The sequence below is a fragment of the Clarias gariepinus genome, chromosome 7 (genome assembly GCF_024256425.1).
Source record: "Clarias gariepinus isolate MV-2021 ecotype Netherlands chromosome 7, CGAR_prim_01v2, whole genome shotgun sequence".
Classification (NCBI taxonomy): Eukaryota; Metazoa; Chordata; class Actinopteri; order Siluriformes; family Clariidae; genus Clarias; species Clarias gariepinus.
This window is the reverse complement of record NC_071106.1, coordinates 19859485-19885186: the sequence shown is the minus strand read 5'-3', so window position 1 is coordinate 19885186 and position 25702 is coordinate 19859485. Positions and strand designations below refer to the sequence as shown.

The window sequence follows — 25702 nt, the reverse complement described above, 5'->3', positions numbered from 1 at the left end:
TTATTTTCCCTCACACATCCATGCATGTACTACAGTGTTATTAATCCAGCTGGAACAGAGGGCAACATTAAAAACAGAAGTGACCTTGCCCACATAGCCTTTAAACCATGGCCTACCAATGAACAATGCCACCACAGCCTCCTAAGGTGCCGACATCTCAGATCTGTAAATCTCATTTTAAAATCCCGTACCTTCTCAACTGGAGTTAATCAGGTCATTTTTGAAGCCTTTTTTTTTAACCAGGTAGTGAAGTAATTAGATGCATGCAATAAAACACTGTCCTACATAAAGTTTATGGACTGTTTCCTTGTATCACTATTTAATGAAAGTATCTTTTAGAGACTGGAAATAGTTTAACCTGAAAAGCAAATTTTTAAGGATGGCAGCTCACAATGTTACTTGCGAATTGCAAGCGAATTGTGTTATCTATCAAAAGTTACTCGCATCACATACTGTACATTCATAAAGGTTAAAAAAAATTGCTATACTTTAGTAATGCATTTAAGCACTTGACTCCCCTTCTATCTGAAAATTTCAGGTAGGTTGTAGTTCTGGAAAGTGGTGTAACTCGAAGCTAAGGGTTCCTGGTGGTTTCATTCTTCCATGGTGTTTGCAGTTAATGTTGCAGAGAACACGCTGACTATTGTTAACCTACCGTTTCATTGTACGATGGTCAAACCTCAATAATTTGCCAACCTCGAGATTCTTGTATCTTACTGTTAAATATATTTTACAAGCACAAAGTAATCTTTGCACACGTATCTTACCTCATGATGCAATTAATATCACCTCAAAATGATTGAATGACGCAATAAAATTTCAGGCTTGTGGTTTAGAGTGTGATTTACAAATATGTAAATACTGAACTAATAAACACGACCATGCTATAAATTATAGAAGGCATTTCAGCAGCTAAAGCGCAAAACTGAAGCTAAGATTGAATAATGTTATGAACGCAGAATGTAATTTGCCATAATAATACAAAATTTACAATTTATTACATCTTGAAAAAATAACTGTTTATTATTTTTTCGCACCGTTAGCTTCGTTTTCAAAACCTTTGGCTGGTAGTGTCAATAAAAACTCAGAGCACTAACACTTTAAATTTTATTTCAGGCAAAATTCATTAGTAGCTGAATAAAATTTCTAAGTATAAAAATATAACTTGTTCATGTGTTTTACAAAAGCACATTTTGGCGTATAAGTCTGTGGCTTGTGGACTGACAATAAATAGGTTAATAAGATTTACAACTGTTTGCTCTGAAACATGATCTGTAAAGGCCACTGGGAGGAACAGCATGATAAAAGTATATTTTTTACCTTTTTACAATAGGATTGACTTCCTGATCCCACTGTCTCCTGTTATGAATGTCTATGTACAGTAGTACCTTAAATTATATTTATTGCATATCTAAAACAATGTTCATGTTTTGTACCACAATTGTATTCTAGATCATCAGCACACATGATAAAAAAAAAAAAAAACACTTCAGAATGTGTGTGTAAAATGAGGATATTTTGTACAGTCCTAAGTAAGAGGAGCTTATGGAGCCTGAGTCTTTGTAGTGTCTGATTGACTGTTTCTTAGAGACGAGTGTCCTGGATGTCGTCCTCGGTCTCCTCCTGCAGTGTGAGTGTGACGGAGCTAAGTTTGGGCTGCGGCACACGCATGCTGGAGTTGCGGCGCGGGAAAAGTTTGAGTCGCTCAGCTGGACTTATGGCTTGTTTCAGCTGAATGGTCTCATTCAACAGGCGCTGGATTGAGTCATAAGTCTTTACCTTGCCTTGTTCCATCATCTACAGCAAGAAAGTGAACATGCGTCACACAGAAAGACATTAGTTTCATTGTAATTAACTGTATTATTAATCTCCAATACCTCCCATCATATTAAATAATGCTTGTATAGCAGGTTGACATTATAATAGCATAGCTCTATGCATTTACACTATTTAGTAAGAGTATTAATAACTGTAACAGAGAGCCATACTAATAGTATTTTTAATTCATTGCAGTGCAGTATGATTTATAGATTTTCTTAGAGCACAAAATAGTAGTATAGCTAGTTGCATTTATAGTAATATGGTAGTGGGGCTCATATTAGTGTACATCTGGACAGCTATCTCACAGAACCAAAAAATGCAATTCATACACTTACCATATAAATGTCTAAATATATAAAAAATTAAATTTGTAAAATAGGGGAAAAAAGAAAAATATAGATAGATAGATAGATAGATAGATAGATAGAGTTAATGTCCTGTAAATAGTCATTTGTGACTCACCTGCAGTACTATGGCTCCACATTTACATATTTTCATACACAGTCATACATTCTTTGACTTTTCGACTATTTTGTATGGATTACATTCGAAAAAAATCTAAATGGCTTGTTTAAACCATGGCCAATACAAAAATAGAAAAACAGGAAACTGTTAGCGGATACCCATGCCCCACCACCAAGTGTCAGGTACATGCGCTGTGGGGTTGGTGGGATATTGCCAGAGGTTTGTGTCCATTTGTACTTTATAGTCTTCCCCCCTCTCTCACTTGACAAAAAACACAGCTGGCGAGGGTGTGCTGGAGCAAGGCCACCAAGCAAGTGTTCCAACCTCTGAAGCACTGGGCATGGGCACAGCATGGTTATGACAGACTTTTAAGAAGGTATGCAGTGTAAGCTCACCATCAATAGGCTTTGATCTTGTATTGAGTGCTGCCAGTACTGTGATGGCAACCTTCAGTGTATATCACTCCTCAAACGACTGCCACAGATGTTTTGGAACAAAACAGAAACGGCATGGGGTGGGGTGGAGAAGCATAGTTCTGCCTCTGCTGCTGCAAGCTGTCAAAACAGCTGACCATCACATTGGGATTTACCCGAATTGTTGCCACAGTTTGGACACAATTGTTTAGAATCTCTTTGTTTGCTTCAACATTAAGATTTCTGTTACTGTTCCAGCATGACGATGTCCCTGTGTACAAAGTGATGCTTAAACCCATTATAAGTGGATATAATCGGACATGCAGTAAGCAAACACATATAGGTGCGATTAATCAGGGGTCTACCTCGTTTTTGGTCACATAGAGCAGCAGTTCAGCACTGACTGAGCAAAATGATCAGTATGGCTTTTAATAATCAATATAAAAACCATATAAAAACGGTAGCTTCTCTTTACTTAACAAATAACAACAAACTTACCAAAAAAGGCTAATGCATTGGTACTTAATGCACCTACTATATACAGTAGTTAGTTAACAACTACAAGTTATTACATATTGATGGGTTTTGTATTGTATTTAATGCAACTGAAATCTGCCTCTGTTGTTGTGTGATTAAGGAAGCCATCCCACTATTTGCATATAGTACTGTGATTTTACAGCTGTGAACTCAGGCAGCAGTCTAAAAATACAGTGTTTGTAAATGACTTAAAAGACATCCCAAGGCTTCCCAATGAATCCGAAAGGAAATTACAGAACACAACCAAAAATAAACACCCACTGAACAACACAACCAATGCACACCAATCATTTTCACAGCACAAAGATGTCATTTGTATCATTTATATAATTGATTATCATATTGGTGGCTAACCGCTGTAGCATGGCTACTGGTTTTCCTAACTCAAGTTATTTTTATCAGCTTGGGCCAGCAGAGCCAGGGAAATAAAAGTGGTGCCAGAGAGAGCCTTACCAGGAAGCACTGGCACTCGAGCAGCGGTTCCACCTTGTGTTCACACAGTAAGATAGTGCAGGAGGAGAAAGACTGCCTTAGCGTCTTTTTCAGTACCTTCACAGCGCTGAAATCCATCACAGTTACCAAAATACAACTCATTATTTACATCAGTAACAAAAATAGTCTTGTAATTGAACCTCAAAATAAAGTTACATTTTTTCTGGTTCAAAGAGAAACTACAGAAACCTGTTGGTACGTCTTAGCAAAGCTCTTTAAACCATGTTAGCATGTCTTCTATGCACACTGTGCTAAACATAAGGTGATGGTTAACCTACATGTGGTCGAGGTGGGCACTCGGTTCATCCAGCAGCAGAATGCGGGCCTTGCTTAGAATGGATCGAGCAAGACACATCAACTGCTTGTGGCCGTAGCTCAACACGTGACCACCGTATTCCAGCTGGAAATCCAGTTTATCTGGAAATTGCTCAATTACTGACTTAAGCCCTACCTAAAATAGATAGATAGATAGATAGATAGGTAGATAGATAGATAGATAGATAGATAGATAGATAGATAGATAGATAGATAGATAGATAAAAAAATTACTAATGCGTCATTAAATCGGATATTGACAAGTATGACTTCAAAGCAAAGTTTCTATGCAACAGCTGTTACATTACAAGCAATTACATGTTTTTTAAAGTGCATTGTGAAGAACATGATCATAATTAGTGCAAATAATTTGTGTTATTGCAATGTGACCTACCTCCTCAGTAACCTTCCACAGCTCTTTATCACTGTGGCATCCATATGGGTCCAGGTTCATCCGAAATGTTCCAGTAAAGATGAAAACTTTCTGTATTAACCACGGAGTTACAAAGCCAAAATGTGAGGACTTTTTGAAGGATAATTGCAGGAACAATGAAAATTTGTCATTCAAAGCTGTGGACGTACCTGAGGCACCACACCAAAAGCCTTCCTCCATTTTTGTAAGGACATGTTGCAGCAGGAGACGCCATCAATAGACATGTCTCCATCTGTGTAGGCCAGACGCAGGAGTGCATTAAATAGTGTGCTTTTCCCAGAACCTGTCCTGCCTAATATGCCAACCTATAAGGACAAAATTAATTGCTTTAGTTATTTACATTTATACACAAACTTGTTGGTGTATTCTGTTAATAATAATTATAATAATAATAATTATTATTTTACTTCTTCATCATCATGCATTTTATGAAGTGATGCACATATAACAACATGATAAAACATACATTATATGCATACATATATACAGTAATACCATTTATTACAATTTATTTACAAAACAATTGATGACAGATAAATAAAAAAAAACATAATAAAGACTGTGAATTCCTACAAATAGCCCATGCTCAATAAGTGTGTTTATTATTTTATTTAAAGTCACATACACAACGTGTTTATCATATTCTCACAAAATAGTTGTTTGCAAAATCAGGTCTGTGAAGCTTTAGGCAGCAAGGAAATTTGGGTGAATTTGTATGTTTTCACTGTTGTGAAAATCAGAATCTACCATTATCAAAGTTATTACGGTTTATTTGAATTGTTTTAATGATTAGTCTGGTCACTATAAACAAGTAAGTTAAATCAAAATCTCAAGCATATAAAGAAAGTCATATAATAATTTGTTCCCATAATGCCTGCAAATCATTTTAAGGCTCCAATAAAACGTCATAATATAATTGGACACAGTTAAATTATGAACCTATTTGAACAGTTGAATGATGTTTCAAAAATATAACTGCTTATATATTAAACACATTCATGAAATTTAATTGCTAGTTAAAGAATGTCCCTTGTTGCAAAAAGGACCTTATTCCTAATAGTTCATGATGATATAAGAAAAATATCTTCTATAGGCTGAGCTGTAAGTGATTCCTGGGATTAACAGTAGGCCTGCACTGGCGCTGCTTGTGTGTGATGTGAAAGACATGTTCAAGCGGCAAACTGAATCTTATGAAATAAAATTTTTGTTTCAAAAGTTTTAAAAAGTAACACAAATAAACTGCTTGTGCACTCTTAAGAACTAAATCAGACAAGCAGGTTACTCCTAAACAGACTATTATTATGTAAGCCTTTTAATAGTGTTTAGTCCACCAGAACAAATTATATCCAAAAAACAATAAACAAACTGAGTATTTTTTTTTCTTTCTTTTTTTTTTTTAGCCAATATGATGCTTAAAGATACAGTATGATACATAATGCCTATCCCTTGGTCACTTCAGTAAAAGAACAAAGCTGTTGGGAAGCAACGTTCCCCTAATTATTTTATTTTTATTTTTTTCACAATACATTTTCAAAGCTAACATTTTCATTCCACTAACAGGAGAAATGATTTCACTCAGAAACATTTCGTTGTTTGTATCCCTTCACTTCACGTCTGTGTTACTGGTCGGTCTGTGTGTTTGCATGGCAACGTGCAATGCTTTTATCCAGCTATGACTTTTTGGAAACTATTCTCACTAAAAGATAAACAAACAAAATATTTAGCTATTTTGTGAATGAAATGTCAGTTGCTTAATATTAATATTAACTTTAATTTTATTTTAAAAATTTTGAGCAATCATTGGTTATGTGCCCTGAATAAATATAATCATTAAAAGGAATTGCAATCTTTTTGCTTACTGCAAAATTATCTGTTTTTGCTAAAAGAACATTATGATGAGAAGTGACTTTGCCATCGCCACTCCCACTAACAAGATATTTATTTGGGAGTAGATCATTGTGTGGACAGATCCTCAGGATATAGTGCACCAAAAGCCAGCAAAAAATGGTGAAGAGTGACAGTAAAGAGAGACACATACTGTAATAACAAATTTAGGACGACCCTGACGTCCTTTCCTTCCAGACATGTTCTCTTTCTGAGGCTTAAAATAGTGGTCTGGCCAAGATTCAGAAAAAGCTAAGATGACCTACATAATTTTGTTTATTTCTAGATACATTGTATTAAGATTTTTTGTTTTTTTTTAAATATGACATCAAAGTGATTCTTAATAATATCATCTTAGATCTTTGAGCTATACTTTCTGAAAAAAGTCTTCTGCAAGTGCTCATTAGATGTCTTGAGCTCTTTTTTTGGATTTAACAATTACCCATCAAATGAGTTTTTTTTTTCATACATGTTGATGGTCAGCGGCACCTGCACATACCTTCTGTCCACCTTCCACGCTGAAAGAGAGACTCTTAAGCACGGCATGTCCTGTCTCTGTGTATTTGACAGTTAAATTGCAAACGTCCATCTGCCCTTGGCTTGGCCAACAAGTGTCCGTGCAGACCTCTGGGTTCTCAATGACCAGGGTCGAGGCCTTTCTCTGGCCCAGCCCAGGTTTAGGCTCCTCAGATGGCAGGTCAATGAACTTAAAGACACGCTCCACAGAACGCATCTGGGGGTGAGAATAAGAGCAATGATGTAAGCAAGTCAAGTAATTGCCTAAAGATGAATGTTGGTTTGTTTTGTTTTCCAAATGATGCTTGAATGTCTTGTAGTTCTGGTTGAGCACAGGCTTAAGGAGGTTAGTCTAATTGTATCCATGGCATGACTTTCAAGGTGAATTTCTGCAAGTGTGCAGGAGTTTGTATGAGCAAAGGTTTTAAACATATCAGCAACACATTTCACCACATCATCTGAAGAGTTGTGGAAGAACGTAATGTTCCTCACACCGATAAGACTAATAACACAGAGTCCATGTAGAAAAAAAAAATCTTTGAATTGACAACAGTCTTCACACACAATCTCTTCAACACCATTACAGAACAGGACAACTTCTGCTTTTCAGCCACAGTCAAAGACAAACTATGCTGCAACTTTAAACAGGGAATAGCAAGAAGTTACAAAGATGAATAAATGTGCATGTGTGTGAGTGAGAGAGAGAGAGAGAGAGAGAACACATACCATTCCATCCACTGCAATGCTGGTGATGACACACCACTGAAAGGTGCCTAAAATGAGCATCGCCAGAGCTATAATGATACCAATCTCACCCGGTTTATCCTCTGTGGGGTAACACACAAACACATGAGTAAACATCAAGCAAAACAGTGCATACAATGACCTCCAAATTCACTTCAAAGGCATTTTCCCAAACACTGCAAACAATTACCTCTCAATGAAATTGTCCGTGAAACCTGCCAAATCAAGCATTCAAGCATCCACTCACTGTCTACAACCTCTGCAACTTTCATTATCCAGCTCAAACTAGCATGGCCACATATATAAAGCTCACTAGTTCACACAGAGTGCACTATACAGAGTGCAGAAGGAATAAGCCAGATGCACTTAGCTTCATGCTCATAGCTTTGGAGTGAACATAGAGAAGAGTGCTTACGGTTGGTTCCTACTGCAATCCAGGCAGCCAACGTGAAGAAGAAGAAATAGATGATGTCAGCACGGAAAAGGAACCAGCGCAGGGTGGAAAGGTAGAGGAACCAGACAGCTGTATGAGTGTTGAGGACTTTATGGAACAGAGTTTCAAAGTATGCCTGCCGGTCAAAGGCCCGGATTGTCCATAGTCCTTTCAGTGAGATGATGAGATGAGAAAATATGGGACTACGAGCTGGATAAGAAGAGAGAGAGAGAGATCATAAATTCAAGCAATCATAATTCCAAAAGGCATCAAAGAATAGATGGTATATTCCACCATTGCTTGTGAATCAGACACCTCAATCAACATTACTGGCTCTGACTGGTTACACTCTGAACTGTAACTCTGTGCTTCTAAAAGTTCTGATTTGGTTTTACGCAACCTGTCACACCTGGTTCCACTACGAAGGACGCTAGGAAAAGGAAGGAAGAAATAAAAGGCTATCCTCTGTCCTTTTGCTCTCAATCCCGTACGCATGAACATGTCATCCTCACCTGCACGTAAACGAAAGCCCTCAATCTTTAAACTATTGACCTGTAACCACAGTCTCAACATTCATTAGACCACGTAAACATCCCTCACTCCTTTCCATGAATAAGACTAACAAACTTCTGCTTACTTTGCCCAGTTCAGTAAATGATAATAGCATGTTCAGGAGGAAATCTTATTTGTTGTTTTAAAACTGTCCATGGAAAAATGCTCAGTTTCTCCATATGTGACCTTAGAAAGACTAACATAAATCTAGCCCTCAGTGTTTGAGGATAACACATTTCTGCTTCCTGTTCATAAAGCAGGGTGAGAAGTGATCTGGACAGACTCGGTCAGCAGTGGGGTTTTAGCGTCACTTGGGGCATATCACACTGCAGACAAACAAGGACAAACAAAGAGGCCAAATTCTGACTCCTGTCCATGCTGCTTCCTCTGGGATACCCCATCTCTTCCTGCCTGACTTAGTCATCCTCTCCTCTTCTCCTGTTTTCTGCCATGCTGCTGACCTTCTGCCAGGGCCTTGTCAAGATGTCTGGCCACGAAAGAGATTACAGCCTGATCCATGCACAGTAGAGTCAGAGATTTGTCTGAAGCTATAAGCCCTAGGCTTTCCCTCTAGCCTTCCAAATAACCTCTATAACCTTACCTATAACCTCTGCTGGAATGTAGTGCTCATTCCTAGGATTCTTTCGGATCCTTACTTTGTTCCTAACCATTGTGTGTCTACCCCTGGTACAAGCTGGCACCACTGGTTATTATGGAAACAATGAATGAATCAAGGAAGCTGAAACACTTTTGCCCCTGACTGACTGCGTATTTGCAAGGATTGGCACCAACATATCTTTTATATCTCACCCTCTGTCTCCATTTGCTTCAGCTGTTGACCTGTGCGCAGAAAGTACTTCCTCATCACAATAAAGACAAGGGCCAAGGGTGTAGCCGCGAGAAAAATGTATGGCCTCATGATGGACACCACCAGAATACATCCCATCACCACCAGTGTTAGCTGTATAGAGAAAAGCACATAACGAATTGTCGTACAGTACTTGTCAGTGCTGTAACTTTTTAAGAAATATACATTTTAGCACACAACTTTTGGAACCTATTGTGGCTACTAACCTGAACAAGGTCAAACATTAGCAGAGGCAACATGTCATCTATAGTAGCCATGTCCTTAGTGAACCTGTTCATGATACGACCTTTAAAAATAAAAAAACCAGATTGCCAATACTGACAATGCACACAGCTTCACATGACAATATAGCCTGCTACTATGTTTGTATCTTACACACCTGTCTTCATGGTGTTGAGGACAGACATTGGTGCCCTTATTACAGAACTCAACATTTTTTGATGCAGTTTCTTGGATATAGTGATCATGGTGTGGACCAGAGGTAGTCCCCGAAAAAACCCCAGCGCTAAGATGCTCTCCGAGGTTGCTACATAGATGTAAATGATGTAATAGCTGCTGTTGGGTGGGATACTGACGGCATACTCTGTGCCAGGTAGTGATGAGTTGGTTTGCCTTGTGGCATTTTGGCTGGGGTTCTCCTTTTTCCAGATCTCACTGAAAAACAATGGAGAGGATTACATGTGTTAAGACTACTGGTAAAGACAACTGCACCACATATATATATAAAGGCTTTTGTTTATACTCACTCAGTTATTAGAAAAATCCCAACAACAGATCCAGCCACCTACAAGCAGAAATATAATCAATCTCCAGCAGAGAACTGAGGAAAAGACACTTGATTCTTTTTTTGGGACTTTGAACCATTGAACCTCTTTCAAGCATTTTTGCCAAATGGACCGGATTCATGTTTGTAAATAACTTTGTTGTGCCCGTCATCACAGCTGGCCTCAGTTAGGTAGTCAAACAACCAACAGAGAGACAAAACCCAGCTGCCCAGTGTCAATTGTACAACCCTCACTAAGACTTACGCTCAAATCTCTCAGTTTTTGCAAATGTGAGTTATATGTGAGGTATAACCACAGATAACTAGTGATAAATAAATATCCACTTTCTTTAAAGATCAGTTCAATAAGATGATCACTAATTGAAGTGCATGCAAAGATGAATAGTTATTAGCATGATTACCTCAATAGCATAAATGATGAGGATGAAGATAAGAACATATGTGAGACTTTTGTTGGTTGACACATATCTTACATACGTGTTCCAGTTTGTGGTTTCAAAAGCATCCTCTATTTGTTCATCTGCAAAGCATGCCTGTAAGAAAAATGGGGCTAATCATTCACGAGTGTTACCGTATATTCAATACAACATTTGACTTCTCCCCAAAAGTACAGTATACACACTTCCTTAACCAGCTAGCATATTCATATATATGACAAAAATAAAATTTGTGCTGAAATGAGTGTGACAAATGAGGGCTTCTTCTTCTATTTTAAACATTTTCAAAATATGTAGACGTTGCAGTAAAAATGCAACTCTTTTCTAAGATATTAGAAGTCTTTTATGATGGCACAGTGTTAAAGTGTGTAGCAGTGCTGCCATACATCTCCAGCGACCCCAGTTCAATCATTAGCCCTGTGTCAGTGTGGGTTTTCTCCAACCTCCTCCTATTATGCTAAATTACCATGAGGTCTGAATAAGTGAGCATGGTTCACATAAATGGACTGATCCAGTGCAACTACTGATGACCTGACAGATCTGCAATTTTTAAACTCATTGTCCGGTCATCAGCCATGACATTAACCTCAGGAAACATTAACACTTTGACATGAATTATCAATGACATACCATGGCTCACCCATGCCAACAATGACCAAAGGCCGCTCCAATCCCAAACTGCCAAAACAAAAAGTAAATTCTGGCCACAACAAAAAGCCACCAGAACACCCAGTGCACCACAGTCCAAGCAGGCAAAGTGCCCAAGGCCCAGCCTTCTAAATTCCTTGGGTCCCAAACCAATTAATCATCCATGGGCAGAAGTGTCAAGTACAAATACTTCGTTACCTTACTTAAGTAGAAATTTGGGGTATCTATACCTTACCTGAGTAATTATTTTTCAGCCGACCTTTTACTTCTACTCTTTACATTTTCACGTAATTATCTGTACTTTCTACTAAATAAAATAGATTTAAATATAAAAATAGCCTTGTTACTCCTATTTTATTTCAGCTTGTCATTCAAAAAACAAACAAACAAACAAAAAAATACACCGGGATAAATCGCGCCATCCGGATGAAGCGAATTTGATTGTGGTTGGATGAGAAGTATAACCATACCATTCTGACACCCTATTGGTTGGTACGCGATCTATCGCACCTGCACATGACGTCAAGTCACACACTCCAGCAAGGACGTTTGAATAAAATAGCATTTTCGGTTGATAAGGTTGTGATAAGTAGATGAAGATGTCCGTGATAGAGACTCAAGATTTGAGCGAAATGTCACAAACAAGCACCAGCGAGGAGGTTGGTAATCAGGAAGACCAACTCTTATACATCCCAGGGCATACCTGGAAGAATATTTCGAAATGGTAACAAGGGTAATTGTTACTAAGCCTGCCCTGGGTACACTAATTTTCTTGTATGTTACCCTCACAGATTCCTGCAGCTAAGCTTGGATGTACATTTACATTCCAATAAAGGTGACACTTTTTTTTTTATTTGTCGAGCTACACTTTTTAGTGTCATGGAGTCAGAGTTAGAATTTAGTTTCATTAAAATTATATGATTCATGTCTTAGGATATGAACTGTAAACCTCAATAATCTGAAGAGAAGGACCTGCGAAACAATGAAAGTACCATCATATCTGTTATCTCTTACCTCAATATTCTCCTCATCCATTTCCCCAGTGATGTTATAGGCACTGTCTTTGGACAGTCTACGGGTATAAATGTCTAGCTCGGAGGCCAGCTCACTCTGGGGCACAATGGACAGGCGGTTGTGGAGGGAAGTCTGGAACTGGTCACGTCTACCAAGACCCTGTGTGTTAGTCATAAAGGCAAGCACAGACTGCCTTCTCTGGCCTGCCATGTGCACACCGTGGTAGTGATACATATCATTTCCCATGTACGACTCGTCCACCAGCTCATTCTCAGGCACAAGGGAGAACTTGCGGTCAGGCAGTGGCCGCTTGCCCTCTTCTTCGATCACCTGAATGAAGGAAGCCTTACGGTCAGCTGTCAGTGGGTTGATGATCACTGAAGCCCTACGGTCAGCTGTCAGTGGGTTGATGATCACTGAAGCCCTACGGTCAGCAACCAGTGGGTTGATGATCACTGAAGCCTTGCGGTCAGTGGCCAGTGGGTTGACGATCACTGAAGCCTTCCTCTCATCTTTGTAAGTAGGAGGGGCCACCTGTCGGTAGGAGGGACGATCAGGACGCATCCCTGAAGTTTCATCCACAGATACTCTGCGTAGTGTCTCGGTAAGGATGGAGCAGCGACGTTCAGCAGTAATGTTGTCGTAGGCCTCCAGACCCAGCAGCAAAGAACTAAAATCGGGCTTCCTTGACTGCAGCTCTGAAAAGGTGCCGTAAAAAAAAGACTCACCGTTGTGCAGCAGCAGGATTTTATCAGCCCGTTTTAGGTGCTCAATCTTGTTTGTGACCACAATGCGGATCTTTGAGGCCATGAGCCTGCAGAGACACCTGGGAAAAAATATGTCTGTATTTTAAATAAAATAAATATTTAACAATCCTAATGCAATATGTACAACAACAATTCACACAATAAAGGCCTATAGTACAACAGTTCATTCCTCATCCTTTATCACTTCATATTACGTTTTTCATATTTGACATACATACTTGTCAAATATCTCTTTCTCTGTAGCAATATCCAAGTGTGTGAACGGTGCATCCAGCAGGTAGGTATCGGCATCTCTGTACACAGCCCTAAAACAAAACAGAAGTTTTGGTTCTATAAATTGATCTTGGCATTAGACCCAAGTGGAGAATCTGTCAGCATACAGTATCTTCTATTCACTCAACCACTCACTCACTCACTCACTCACTCACTCATCGTCTATATCACTTTTCCTGTACACAGGGTTGGAGGGGTCTGAAGCCTATTTCAGGAGCCTTAGAGCATGAGGCAGGGTACACCATGAGTAAGGTGCCCATCCATTACAGGACACACACACACACACACACACACACTATGGGCAATTTGGGAACGCCAATTAGCATAATCTACATGTCTTTGGATTGTGGGAGGAAACCATAAAGAGCATAGAGAGAACATGCAAAGTCTATGCACACGGACCACTAACACAGGCACTAACCACTAAGCCATTGTGTCGCCAAAGTATCTTCTTTTTACTTAGTTTTACTTAAAACGTAATTTAATAACATCATATAAACTTCAATAAAGTACATATTAGGAGAATAGATCTATATTCCAAAAGGGTCATTCCAGGACTCTTCTCTTGTTATTAATCCCTGTCCTGGTGTGACCACATTACTTTTAATTCTTTAAAAATATGGAATAATGTACTTTCTTTGCAAATACTGTATACTGCAAACTCAGAAATATTTATCTTTTTGGAGAACACACCTGGCTAGGGTGACCCGAGCTTTCTGTCCCCCACTCAGGTTCATTCCTCCCTCTGCCAAAGGCGTCCTATCGTTCTCAGGTAGAGTGGCCAGGTCCTAGAGATCAAAGCACAGGTGAAAGCTGCATTCATTTCTATTTACAGAGTACAATGCTTAATTCAACTAATACCATGCTTAGTTCTGTGAAACACTTGTTACTAGTAAAGATTTAAAAAAAACATTCTGCAAAAAAAAAAAAAAAGCACTTGAAATATGAATGGGGCATAATATCTAGAGAGTGCAGAGATATCACACACACTAAAGGAAGATCATAAAACACGGACTGTAAACATTCCATACTGATGCAAATAGAGACAAAATGTACACATCTCTATACTAATAAATCTGACACACAAGGAAAGAGTAAATACAGTTATGACTTTGTAATGATTCATACTGTGACTTATCTTACCTTCTCCTAGACAACTTTTGTCCAACTTTGTAGCATCAGGAGACAAAAAATCGAGTTGTAAAATGGATTCATTAAGACAATGACCTGACTTGCCTAAAATAGTAGTTTACAAAACTCTTCGTACTGTATACTGTATGACACATGACACATATAATAAGTCGGAAATGTTACATGATAATAAAAGCGAGACAGACTAGACAACACAACCACACTGAAATCAGTGCAAATAAAGTTAAACAGTGTTCTTTTTTTATTCTCATTTAAAGAATCGCCAAAAATGTCTAGGTGGATGTCAACACCAGATCATGAATATATAAAACTTTCAGTCTGGTGCTGTAAACCTGCATGTGTGGATTCCATCAATTTGCCATACAGAGAAACTATCTTTCTTTGGAAATTTGTTTGAATAAAACAATGGATAAAACACGGCTAAGCCTGACATGGCAGCACAAACCTTTGTATGTCAATAGCACTGTTAAACCAGTGTCACTAACAAGGAAGTGTTAATATTACACCCATTTCAGGTTAATCTATCTCACTTTTCCTGTAAGGAAAACTTCTTTCATACCTGTCTGTCTGTCAGTTCATTCATTAAAAGGTTGAATCAGTTTTATAAGCCACTGTGTGTGGCAATGTTGCTTCCTGTAATTCACGTGATACAGTAGGTTCATATTAATGTAGTTGTTCTAATATATTATTTGTCATCATAGCAACTTGAACATGTACAGTATGGAAGATTCTCAATATAATCTATACAAAAGAATAAACAAACACAATAATAAAGTGTTGTTATTGAACTAAAAACATAACTGGTTTTATGGTCAAGCTTTCCGTAACAAGACATTTATTTAGCATTTATGAAAGAAATCTTGAGTGTCACCACTTTGCTTTGCACTTCATGCTTAGTATGCTTTCCGCCATGGGAGAGGATGTTGTGCTTTTCCGCTTTTCCCGGTGACATTACAGCAATAATTATATCTTATAACTATGCACTATGCACTAGAGTCACTTTCATACATTATTTTCTTTCTCATCAGCTTTATCCCCACTTAGTTTATCTGGTATACATTATATCGGCTTTTCCTTATAACATTTCATGCTGTATATTTCCTATTATTTAATGTTCCATACGGTATTGCTAATACATTTATATTTTTAATGATGTGAAGTTATTTATTAAGAGAACTTAAACAAAAAGAGTGATAGACACTAAATATTTTTGTCAGTGATTTCTTGTTTTCCGCTCAAAAAATTATAAAAATGAAAAGAGTAAAATACAACAAACAGGGTTTTTCCTCTAATGAAATTTGGTCACTACGGTCACATAGATTCTAGTGTAAGATAAGAAGTTTGTCAAAAACTCATTGTGACTATGCATTTTAGATCTGTGTGCCTCCTTTTACAAGAAACTCGATTAAACTGGAGCTATGTCACTCATCGTGACGGTTGGCTGCACGCGATTGGCTGTTTTGGTATCAAGAGATTGCAGGTGACGGGGGTTAGCCATATTGAGTAATACGACACAGCAATGCAGCTTTGTATCTAACAAAGATTCTCAGTTCAGTGTCCTGCCAGCTAAAGCATTCCGACTGGCATGAGATTAGCGGGACAGAGTGAGAAAGACACAAATAGTGCAGGCTTTAAAAAAAAATGTAACCACATAGACAGAAAGTGGGAAGTTCACACAGAAAATTACAAGCAAAAACAACACTAGCAGACACAGGAAGGGAATATACTGTAAGAAAAAGTCTGGGAGTAAAAGACAGTTTACCTCCTCTAGTTGACATGCTTTAACAACTTTTTTATAGCGGTATTCTTCATAGGTCAGGCCAAACAGGATGTTCTCTCTTATGGTGCCAGGCATGATCCAGGCAGTCTGGGAGGAGTAGGAGACACGACCACTATGTCGGATTTTTCCTGAGGAAGGGACCAGCTCACCCAGGATGGTCATTAAGAGGGAGCTCTACCCACACAGAAGATATTACAGAGAGGTCAGAGACTGAGGTTTTCTTCAAAACTGAGGCAACGTTTCTGTCTCTGCAAGCATCTAGTGTTTAACATTAATTTAATGATTAAAAAAAAAAAGTCAAGAGTATAATCCTACCTTGCCGGATCCTGTGGATCCAGCCACTGCCAACATTTCACCCTTCTCCAAGTGCAAGCTTATATTCCTAAGCACAGGTGTCACGTACAGGTTGGTGAAGAAGAGTCCATCTCCATTTGAATAATCATTTGCTTTGTTTTCTCGTTTAATCTTCTCAAAGAGTTCACCAATACCCTGCCATAACAAAGAGTATCTTAACCATAGCACATCCCTATATTGATACAGGTGCCTACAGGGCAGTGGTAGTTCAGCGGGTTAAGGCTCTAGGTTACTTATCAGAAGGTCTACCAGATAGTTTGTCACTATTGGGTCCTTGAGCAAGGCTCTTAACTGTGTCTGCTCCAGGAGTGCTCAATCAAATGATATGCATACGAGAAAGTCCAAATTACAGTCTGGCTCTTACTCTACAATTTTAATTGTCAAAGGCTAGAGTCGCACCTTTCAAAAGCACACAAAAAGGCTGTGCTATTGCTCTAAGCATTTACACTATAGTTGGCGAGTGAGAACGGCCGGGAACAGAGAAGTGGGTGTGACTCTGGTTTAATCATTGACTTCTGTCAGGCTTTGTTAGACAGCGGCTCGCTGATTAATTTCTGCATGCAGTTCTTATTTAAATAGGGTGAGAAAAGTGCTGACAAAAGGACACAGCAATTAAGCACCTCTTCCCACCAGTTTCAGTGAGAACCTGCACTGTTTAAAGACAGACAGTCTGAGAATTAGAACCCCAGCATTCACACTGTCACTCAACGAAAAGTTTTTTTCACTGTAAAACCAGCCTTTTCCCTCCACTTTCTTCTGTTATCCATTGTTGAAATGAAATCACTGCTGCTGGGGCTGATGACATCAGTGCCCTACGCATGTGCGAATAGAAAAAAGTCTGAATTCCAATCTGTCTGTTCTCATACAAGTCGCCCGACCACATATATATACAATCTAGGACTACAGTACATACAAATTGACTCAGATCCGATCTGAAAAACATCAGATCTGGGTGTTCAGGCATCCTTAAAAAAATCAACTCTTCGTCAAATTAGAAGGGGAAAAAAAAGGATTTGAGTGCCTTCAAACTGGTAATGGGAACTTACCCAAATTTATTACATAGAACACAACACTATCAACAAACGTATCAGATTCAGGGCATGGATAAAGCCGGCAAAATGTTATATGTTCTTCAATTTTCAGATGGACAGAGCAGGTCACTGAAAAGACTACCTCGTCCCAGGAAGCTGTGATGTTTTCAAGTTCCATGTCTGTAATGCTGAGGTCATACTCCATCAGCTTGTATTCTTCTTTGCTAAGAAAATCCTAAAAAACACAGTCGACAAAACAAGAAAAAAAACTAGTAAATGTCGAGGCACATTTTTGGATACAGTCTGAGATAGACCTTGTTTCAGGACAGTACAAACAGTTATACAATGATACAAAGAATCCACCATGCTGTACAGTTTAAAGCAGTGCTGAAGCACAGTGCAACAGTTCGTCTGTTTTTTGGTTAAGGAGCTGTGGTGTGAATCATAGCTCCCAGTTTAGGGACTTTTCAAACCTAAGACTGCTTTAATCTGGTTTATTAGACCTTGAAATCACTGTAGAAATTATAATTATCCGCTTTTCTGTGTTCACACAAACAACTGCTTAATTCTTAGATTTTTTTTTTCATCTCAAATAATAATCATAAACTTATGCCACTTCTACCAACCGTGCTAAAGCTTGAGTAATAGAACTTGACACAAGTCTATTATTATTATTAAGTCTTTTACCTCAATTTTCCAGATAAGTCTGATGGTGTCGTACCACATCTGGATGGACGCAGGCAGCTGGCGAGTGATGGTCATGCGCAGTACCATGCAGTATGAGAGAGTAGTAAAGATACGTCGCACAGTGATGCCCGTGGTGAGGGCTTGGGGAAGCACTGCTGCCACGATCACCCATATAGCGGAGAAAAAGTAGGCAGAGCTGTAGAAGTAGCGCAGCGAGCCGATCTTCCGGGTTAGCTTGACCTCATCCCTAAGAGCAGCCAGGGTGAAAGTTAATCAAATTGAGTTATTAGAATTCTGTTTTCACATTATTTTGAATTCACTGACTAAAAAAGTATAAAGACAAGTGGCCTTGTGTTTAGCAGGAAATTAGTCAAATTGCATTACTGATATGAAAAAAGTACAAATAACACATACAGTATGGGGCAGACTGTTTTTTTTGTGTTTAATACAACTAATAATAAACAAGGACTGAAATTATCTCTGGTAAAGAAATAGTTTATTGCTTACAAGGCGTTCTCAACTTTTTTTGCAGCGTAAGAAATACTGTTTTGGTCACATTTTATCTTACTGTCTGATATTCTTGATGATGGTCTCCATGATCTCCTCCCAGCCATAGGCTTTCACTGAGTGCAGATTCTCCATAATCTCCGAGGTCAGGGCAAGACGCTTATTTGTAAGCTGTACCCTTTGTGCTCTTATTTTTAAAAAAGACACAGAGAGAATATATTCATTGTGGAGAAGGTCAGTGATTGTTTGGCTGGGCACAGAGATTGAACTTGAAAGAATACCTCACATGGGAAATACAGATGTGATTGTAAATACAGGAAGCATGCTGTCCGAATTGAACATAGCTGAAAAGACTATGAAAAGACCAGCACCAGCGCTTCCCAGCTATGTTTACATTTCTCAAAAGCACAAGGCAAACCAAGGGCCTGATTAGAGCGCAAGAACTCACCTACCTGTTCTAACTCATCAAAAAAGCCCGACCAACATCAGGCTTGGATGGAATGTGGGTTTTGGTGGAAGCGATTAAGTAAGATAGTAAGTAAAAACTTACAAATCCAAAGCACAAATGTATGCGGTACTAGAAATATGAATAGGCAAAAATTTCCACTCATTGAACTCAATGAATGAAAAATTAAATGAAAGAAGGAAAAGGGATTTAGTACTTTGTTTAACAGGAAATGAGTGAAATCACACCACATTTTTTACAACTTATAATAAAAGTACAAAAAACACAGTAGGGGCAGGTTTTTTTGTTTGTTTGTTTTTCTCAGGGAAAGGAATAATTTCTTGCTTACAAGACATTTCCAAATTCTGGTTTTTGCAATAGGGTTTTTTTTTGTTTGTTTGTTTGTTTGATTGATTGCAGGTTTTGGTGAATGTGATAAAATGAGATAGTAGGGAAAAAATGTACAAATCCAAAGCACAAATCTATGTGGTACTGTACTACAGATATGACTAAGCAAAATCTTACTTGTAAGGTCCCATTTTATGAGAAAGACAAGCCTGGATGACTCCCAGCAGAGAAATTGCAGCAAGGGCACAGAAGCTGTTGAATTGTATCAGCTCCCAAATAAATCCCACACACAGGATACACTGCAAAGGAGAGATCCATACGAAATGGGCCATGCCCAGATTCTGTACAGCAAACACAGTCTCTGGTTAATTTTCAGTATACTGAGAGAGGTATGTCATATAATTTCACACATATAAGAGTCAATTTATTTTCACTGACAACGGAAAGAGAGCCTTAGGATAGAATGCAAGTTAAGGGGTGCACTTAAATTTTCCAGAATTATGTCTGAAACACAGTTCAAGTTCAAAAGAGAAATACAGTGGTGTGAAAAACTATTTGCCCCCTTCCTGATTTCTTAATCTTTTGCATGTTTGTCACACTTAAATGTTTCTGATCATCAAACACATTTAACTATTAGTCAAAGATAACACAAGTAAACACAAAATGCAGTTTTTAAATGATGGTTTTTATTATTTAGGGAGAAAAAAAATCCAAACTTACATGGCCCTGTGTGAAAAAGTAATTGCCCCCTGAACCTAATAACTGTTTGTGCCACCCTTAGCAGCAATAACTGCAATCAAGTGTTTGCGATAACTTGCAACGAGTCTTTTACAGCGCTCTGGAGGAATTTTGGCCCACTTATCTTTGCAGAATTGTTGTAATTCAGCTTTATTTGAGAGTTTTCTAGCATGAACCGCCTTTTTAAGGTCATGCCACAACATCTCAATAGGATTCAGGTCAGGACTTTGACTGGGCCACTCCAAAGTCTTCATTTTGTTTTTCTTCAGCCATTCAGAGGTGGATTTGCTGGTGTGTTTTGGGTCATTGTCCTGCTGCAGCACCCAAGATCGCTTCAGCTTGAGTTGACGAACAGATGGCCGGACATTCTCCTTCAGGATTTTTTGGTAGACAGTAGAATTCATGGTTCCATCTATCACAGCAAGCCATCCAGGTCCTGAAGCAGCAAAACAACCCCAGACCATCACACTACCACCACCATATTTTACTGTTGGTATGGTGTTCTTTTTCTGAAATGCTGTGTTACTTTTACGCCAGATGTAACGGGACACGCACCTTCCAAAAAGTTCAACTTTTGTCTCGTCGGTCCACAAGGTATTTTCCCAAAAGTCTTGGCAATCATTGAGATGTTTTTTAGCAAAATTGAGACGAGCCTTAATGTTCTTTTTGCTTAAGTGGTTTGCGCCTTGGAAATCTGCCATGCAGGCCGTTTTTGCCCAGTCTATTTATTTTGGTGGAGTCGTGAACACTGACCTTAATTGAGGCAAGTGAGGCCTGCAGTTCTTTAGTTGTTGTCCTGGGGTCTTTTGTGGCCTCTCGGATGAGTTGTCTCTGCGCTCTTGGGGTAATTTTGGTCGGCTGGCCACTCCTGGGAAGGTTCACCACTGTTCCATGTTTTTGCCATTTGTGGATGATGGCTCTCACTGTGGTTCGCTGGAGTCCCAAGGCTTTGGAAATGGCTTTATAACCTTTACCAGCCTGATAGATCTCAATTACTTTTGTTCTCATTTTTTTCTGAATTTCTTTGGATCTTGGCATAATGTCTAGCTTTTGAGGTGCTTTTGGTCTACTTCTCTCTGTCAGGTAGCTCCTATTTAAGTGATTTTTTGATTGAAACAGGTGTGGCAGTAATCAGGCCTGGGGGTGACTACAGAAATTGAACTTTTAACTGTGATAAACCACAGTTAAGTTATTTTTTAACAAGGGGGGGCAATTACTTTTTCACACAGGGCCATGTAGATTTGGAGTTTTTTTTCTCCCTTAATAACATAATCTTCATTTAAAAACTGCATTTTGTGTTCAATTATGTTATCTTTGACTAATAGTTAACGGTTTTTGATGAGCAGAAACATTTAAGTGTGACAAACATGCAAAAGAATAAGAAATCAGGAAGGGGGCAAATAGTTTTTCACACCACTGTAGATAACAGGACAGTAATATGCTATATAGTTCTTAGCTCATTTTATTCCTTTGGTAAGGTCAAACTAGTTCTTGAAGCTTAATTTAAAGAGTAAAATTATAAAATGGTCAGAATAAAGCATTTGTCTAATATTTTAAAATTAACCTCCCATCACATCACATCACCAGGGAAATACTGGTTTTTGGTCACACTCTAAACCACATTTAAAAATGGCAGAATTTTTGTATGTTTTCCTGGGACAAAACGTTTCACACCCACCAGATTTAATACAGGTGATAATTGCCTCAGAGAACTTGCAAAGTGTATCAAAATTCATCACCCTGGCTCAACTTTCTTGAAGGGTTGTAAAGTTCAACCTGCTTCCTTTCACTTGCACCACAGCAAAAACCTGATATAAAATGTTTGACTCATTTTTTCTTGAAAAAAAAAATTATAATAATAAATCAAAACACACAACATATGCTATTTGTACTTGCCTGATCAAACTTGCCCAGGTTGGCTGACATCAGGCTGACCAGCTCCCCTGTACTTATTTTGTCTAACACACTGCTGGACAGCTTTAGTGTCTTAAAATCAGGAAAAAAAAACTTTTAGTCTTTAACCTATCAGCATACTTTCTTAACATAAAAGAAAAACATCAATTGCTAAATCCCCCCCCCCCCCTCCAAAAAAAAAAAAAGAATTTCAATAACATCTGAGGTTACTGAAGCACACCTTTTTATAAATTAAGCTGAATAGGGCAATGCGAATCTGCATGCCCAGACGGTGCAGGCCGAACATGGCGGGTTGCAGCAGGAGGAAGCGGGTGATAAACAGTAGGCCTAGGCCTAGGGCCAGGAAGTAGCCCTGTTCTCGTTCTGGTTCATGGTAGGGGTCGAATGAGGCGATAATTCGGCCCAGGAGCTGCGGCTGGACTGTCTTTGTGGCTTCCTGCGTAACAAATCAAGGAATAAGAAACTAATTATTTAATTTTAATGCATTACAAAATACATGTGTTAAGATATCTAGCCACAAAATGCTTCTACAGTAAACAATGGTTGCTGGCCTTACACACATGGTATGTCTAGTGGATGCTCTACCAGAATGCATGTAAATCATTAAGTGCTGAACACTAAAAATATTATTACTGTATTTTCACAAAACTTGTGGCATTTTCCACATAACAATTGAGAAAACACAATGATCACCTCACTGAAGACACATGAGCAGATTAACACGACTGTGAACTGCACCTTCAAAAGTCTGACTAATTTAACGTAATTACACAGGATCTGCAAGCTAGTGCTCACAACAGGGATATACATTCACCTTTTTTTTTTCCATGTAGAACCTTGTGCACAAATATCAGATTAAAACAGAAGGTGAAAAGTATCAATTTGCACATATTTAAACTCTTACCCCAAAATAGAGAAGAACTCCAAATAACAAAAATGGTCGAATGAAGCATCGGGAAAGTGCTCGGAAGAGGCTGGGTTTTTTCTTCGCAGATATAACTTCTCTGTCCCATTCTCTGTGTGTGGAGATACAAGAAGGACCAATTAAACAGCTCTTCACATCCTCCCATCCACTGTAAAAGTGGTGGAGTCCACATTGCTCAGGACACTCGTATATAACCACGGTGACTTTGTTCACTTATTAAACAAGGCCAAGTGCCATTCACAAACAGGAGACCGCTTTAGGATTTTCACTGTAGGAAAAAGTTCAAATTCCCAAAAGACATATGCGTTTGAGAACATTAAAATACTGGACACCATCTATCACCCACTAGGGGCCTGGCACTTATAAAGGTCAGGAGTGATGCCCATTAAATTGGCACCCCAACCCAAGCAAACATATTGTTGGCTATGTGAAACATGGCATGCAAGGGTTTTTACTGGAAGGAGCAAGCTGGCATTTACCCTGTTACCCTGAAAAACCATGTTAATACTTTGACTAAAAGCCGTGACATTTAAACCTTTAGACTTCTGTGGCAGACAATAAAACTGAAGCAGTGTATCTTGTTAGGATCTCTTCATGGTGTGACTATGGACATAGTTAGGTTTTGAGTCATTCATTTGATCCCTTAAATAAAGAAGCACTACAGATATCAACAGCACCTCAAAGCTAAACAACAAAATTGTTGCAACAAATTGCGGAAAATTTCTCCATTTTTTTTTATTTTGATCATTCCAAAAAGGGGTCTTTAAGGGGAAAAAAAGTATTTTCCTGATTAAATAATTATATGAACCACCTGGAAACAACTGCTGAAATTCCACTTTTGTCCTGTGGTACTTGGTTATTTTTTCATAAAAAAAAAAAAAAAATCAAGCCTGTACTCGATTCAATTATCTGTGGTCACACCTAAAAAGTAGGGTTTGTGGTATATTTCAACAGTCATTGAATATGAAGGTCATGAAAAGATGCTATACATAAGCAGTAATCTACAAATTATATAAGCAATTTAGGTTTGGAAGTCTCCCACATGTAAATGAGCCCAGGATGCAAGCGTTGATTTGAAAATACAAACTTTTCCAGACGTTCTGCAAGGACGTCTGCAGCATCCTTTGATGGAGCTTGATACACATCTGATGGCTTTAGCTTTTCCCTAAAACCCTTTCGCATAATAGGGCTTGTCCACCTGCAAACAGCCAGAAGAGACAGTTATTAACAACAAGGCCCATTTTCACACTAGTTTCTCAACTTCATCATTAGCCATAACTGTGCAACTGCTACAGTGAGGTTTGTTCATTCAGACATTAAATCAACCGAAGGGGCACAGGTCTGTGCTGGCAACACAGCATAGGACAATGACAACTAAAAATATATATATGTGCATATAAGGAAGCATTCTCTGTGTGTTAATGGGGCTTCAGACATCAAACTTTGTCATTTGGGTTTTCGGATATGTCACATAGAAAACAAGTTATATTACTTTTATAACGTAACTTTTACCACTACCGGAAAATGGGAATTATGTTGCAAAAATGTAGCAACTCTCAAAATGAGCATATCATTGTTACTTTTTTTTATCATAGAAACAACCAAAACAACCATAAAAACACGATTATGTGTCTCTGTGCTATTTCTTCGCCTCTGTGCCCACTTCATTTTTATGCTCAGTCATGTTATTTGGTTAAAATAAAATAAAATTTAATTTATCATAGTGCCTATGCTGTGCTGAAAAATGCCACTGTTACCAAAATCAAAACAAATAATGCCTAAAATGTTCTGAATTTTAAGGGCAAAACTCTAAAGTTGTTTTTCTCACACAGAAAGAGTTTTGTCCAGATCAACACTTGGTTTTAATCTTACATTATGAATTTCTCTGTCAGCCAACTCTCAGTGTAATTCAGTGTGATGATGATGATGATGATGATGATGATGTGGCTATAGTATGCTTAATGTGAACTGAATGTTCAAATGTTTTATATCTTACTTTCATAAAAGAATAGTACTAAACGGAACCTTTTCTTGCCTTGTTATTTTCAACTAAAAATGTGGATATATGTTACCAGTAGGTATTTAAAAATAGAGAAAGCCTAAGGAAAGTTAGATATAAATATTATATAAAGACATAAAGAAAAATTAAAATTAAAATATACACGCTAACTGTACAAATATTTACCCTTAGGGGTAGTGTAGTTTAATTCTGTATTTTTTTTTCTGAGTGTATAGATTAAGCGCAATACTATTCGCATTCAGTAACAGTAAGACAGTATAAACAGCAGTTGGTCCTTACCAGAAAAAGTATTTGGAAAGGAAGCCGGCATCATCCACAGGTGATCTCTGCATCCTGAAAGAAGCTCCGGGGAGCGCCTCCGTTAATCATGGAAGCCGTGCCGTGTACACACACATGAGGGATTCC

At 38.4% G+C, this 25702-nt stretch overlaps 1 protein-coding gene across 2 annotated transcripts; it reads right to left on the bottom strand.

Annotated features, from left to right (window-relative positions):
• Positions 1-1074: 1074 nt before the first annotated feature.
• cftr (CF transmembrane conductance regulator) lies at positions 1075-25702 on the bottom strand. Of its 2 annotated transcripts, XM_053500880.1 has the most exons (27): positions 25577-25702; positions 24365-24475; positions 23257-23368; positions 22573-22788; positions 22335-22424; positions 19878-20041; positions 18969-19094; positions 18401-18647; positions 17856-17948; positions 16644-16817; positions 16311-16502; positions 14090-14184; positions 13342-13428; positions 12357-13182; positions 10659-10790; positions 10220-10257; positions 9853-10127; positions 9680-9759; positions 9416-9566; positions 8036-8263; positions 7603-7703; positions 6860-7093; positions 4626-4781; positions 4438-4527; positions 4007-4179; positions 3690-3795; positions 1075-1797 (listed from the first exon to the last, which is right to left on the bottom strand). In XM_053500880.1, exons 1-27 carry the CDS (start codon positions 25627-25629, stop codon positions 1585-1587), a joined length of 4563 nt encoding a protein of 1520 aa, XP_053356855.1. In that variant the 5' UTR covers positions 25630-25702; the 3' UTR covers positions 1075-1584. The 2 variants fall into 2 exon arrangements, with proteins under 2 accessions (XP_053356855.1, XP_053356856.1); XM_053500881.1 differs by lacking the exon at positions 3690-3795 and having other exon boundaries at positions 1719-1797.

Excerpts from the sequence above, each read along its gene's own strand:
- cftr (XM_053500880.1), bottom strand. The coding sequence starts at position 25,629 with ATGCAGAGATCACCTGTGGATGATGCCGGCTTCCTTTCCAAATACTTT. Across the intron at positions 22,789-23,256 it reads GAGTTCTTCTCTATTTTGGG|GAAGCCACAAAGACAGTCCA; the intron begins GTAAGAGTTTAA and ends TTTGTTACGCAG. Across the intron at positions 1,798-3,689 it reads TCGAGTGCCAGTGCTTCCTG|ATGATGGAACAAGGCAAGGT; the intron begins GTAAGGCTCTCT and ends TTCTTGCTGTAG.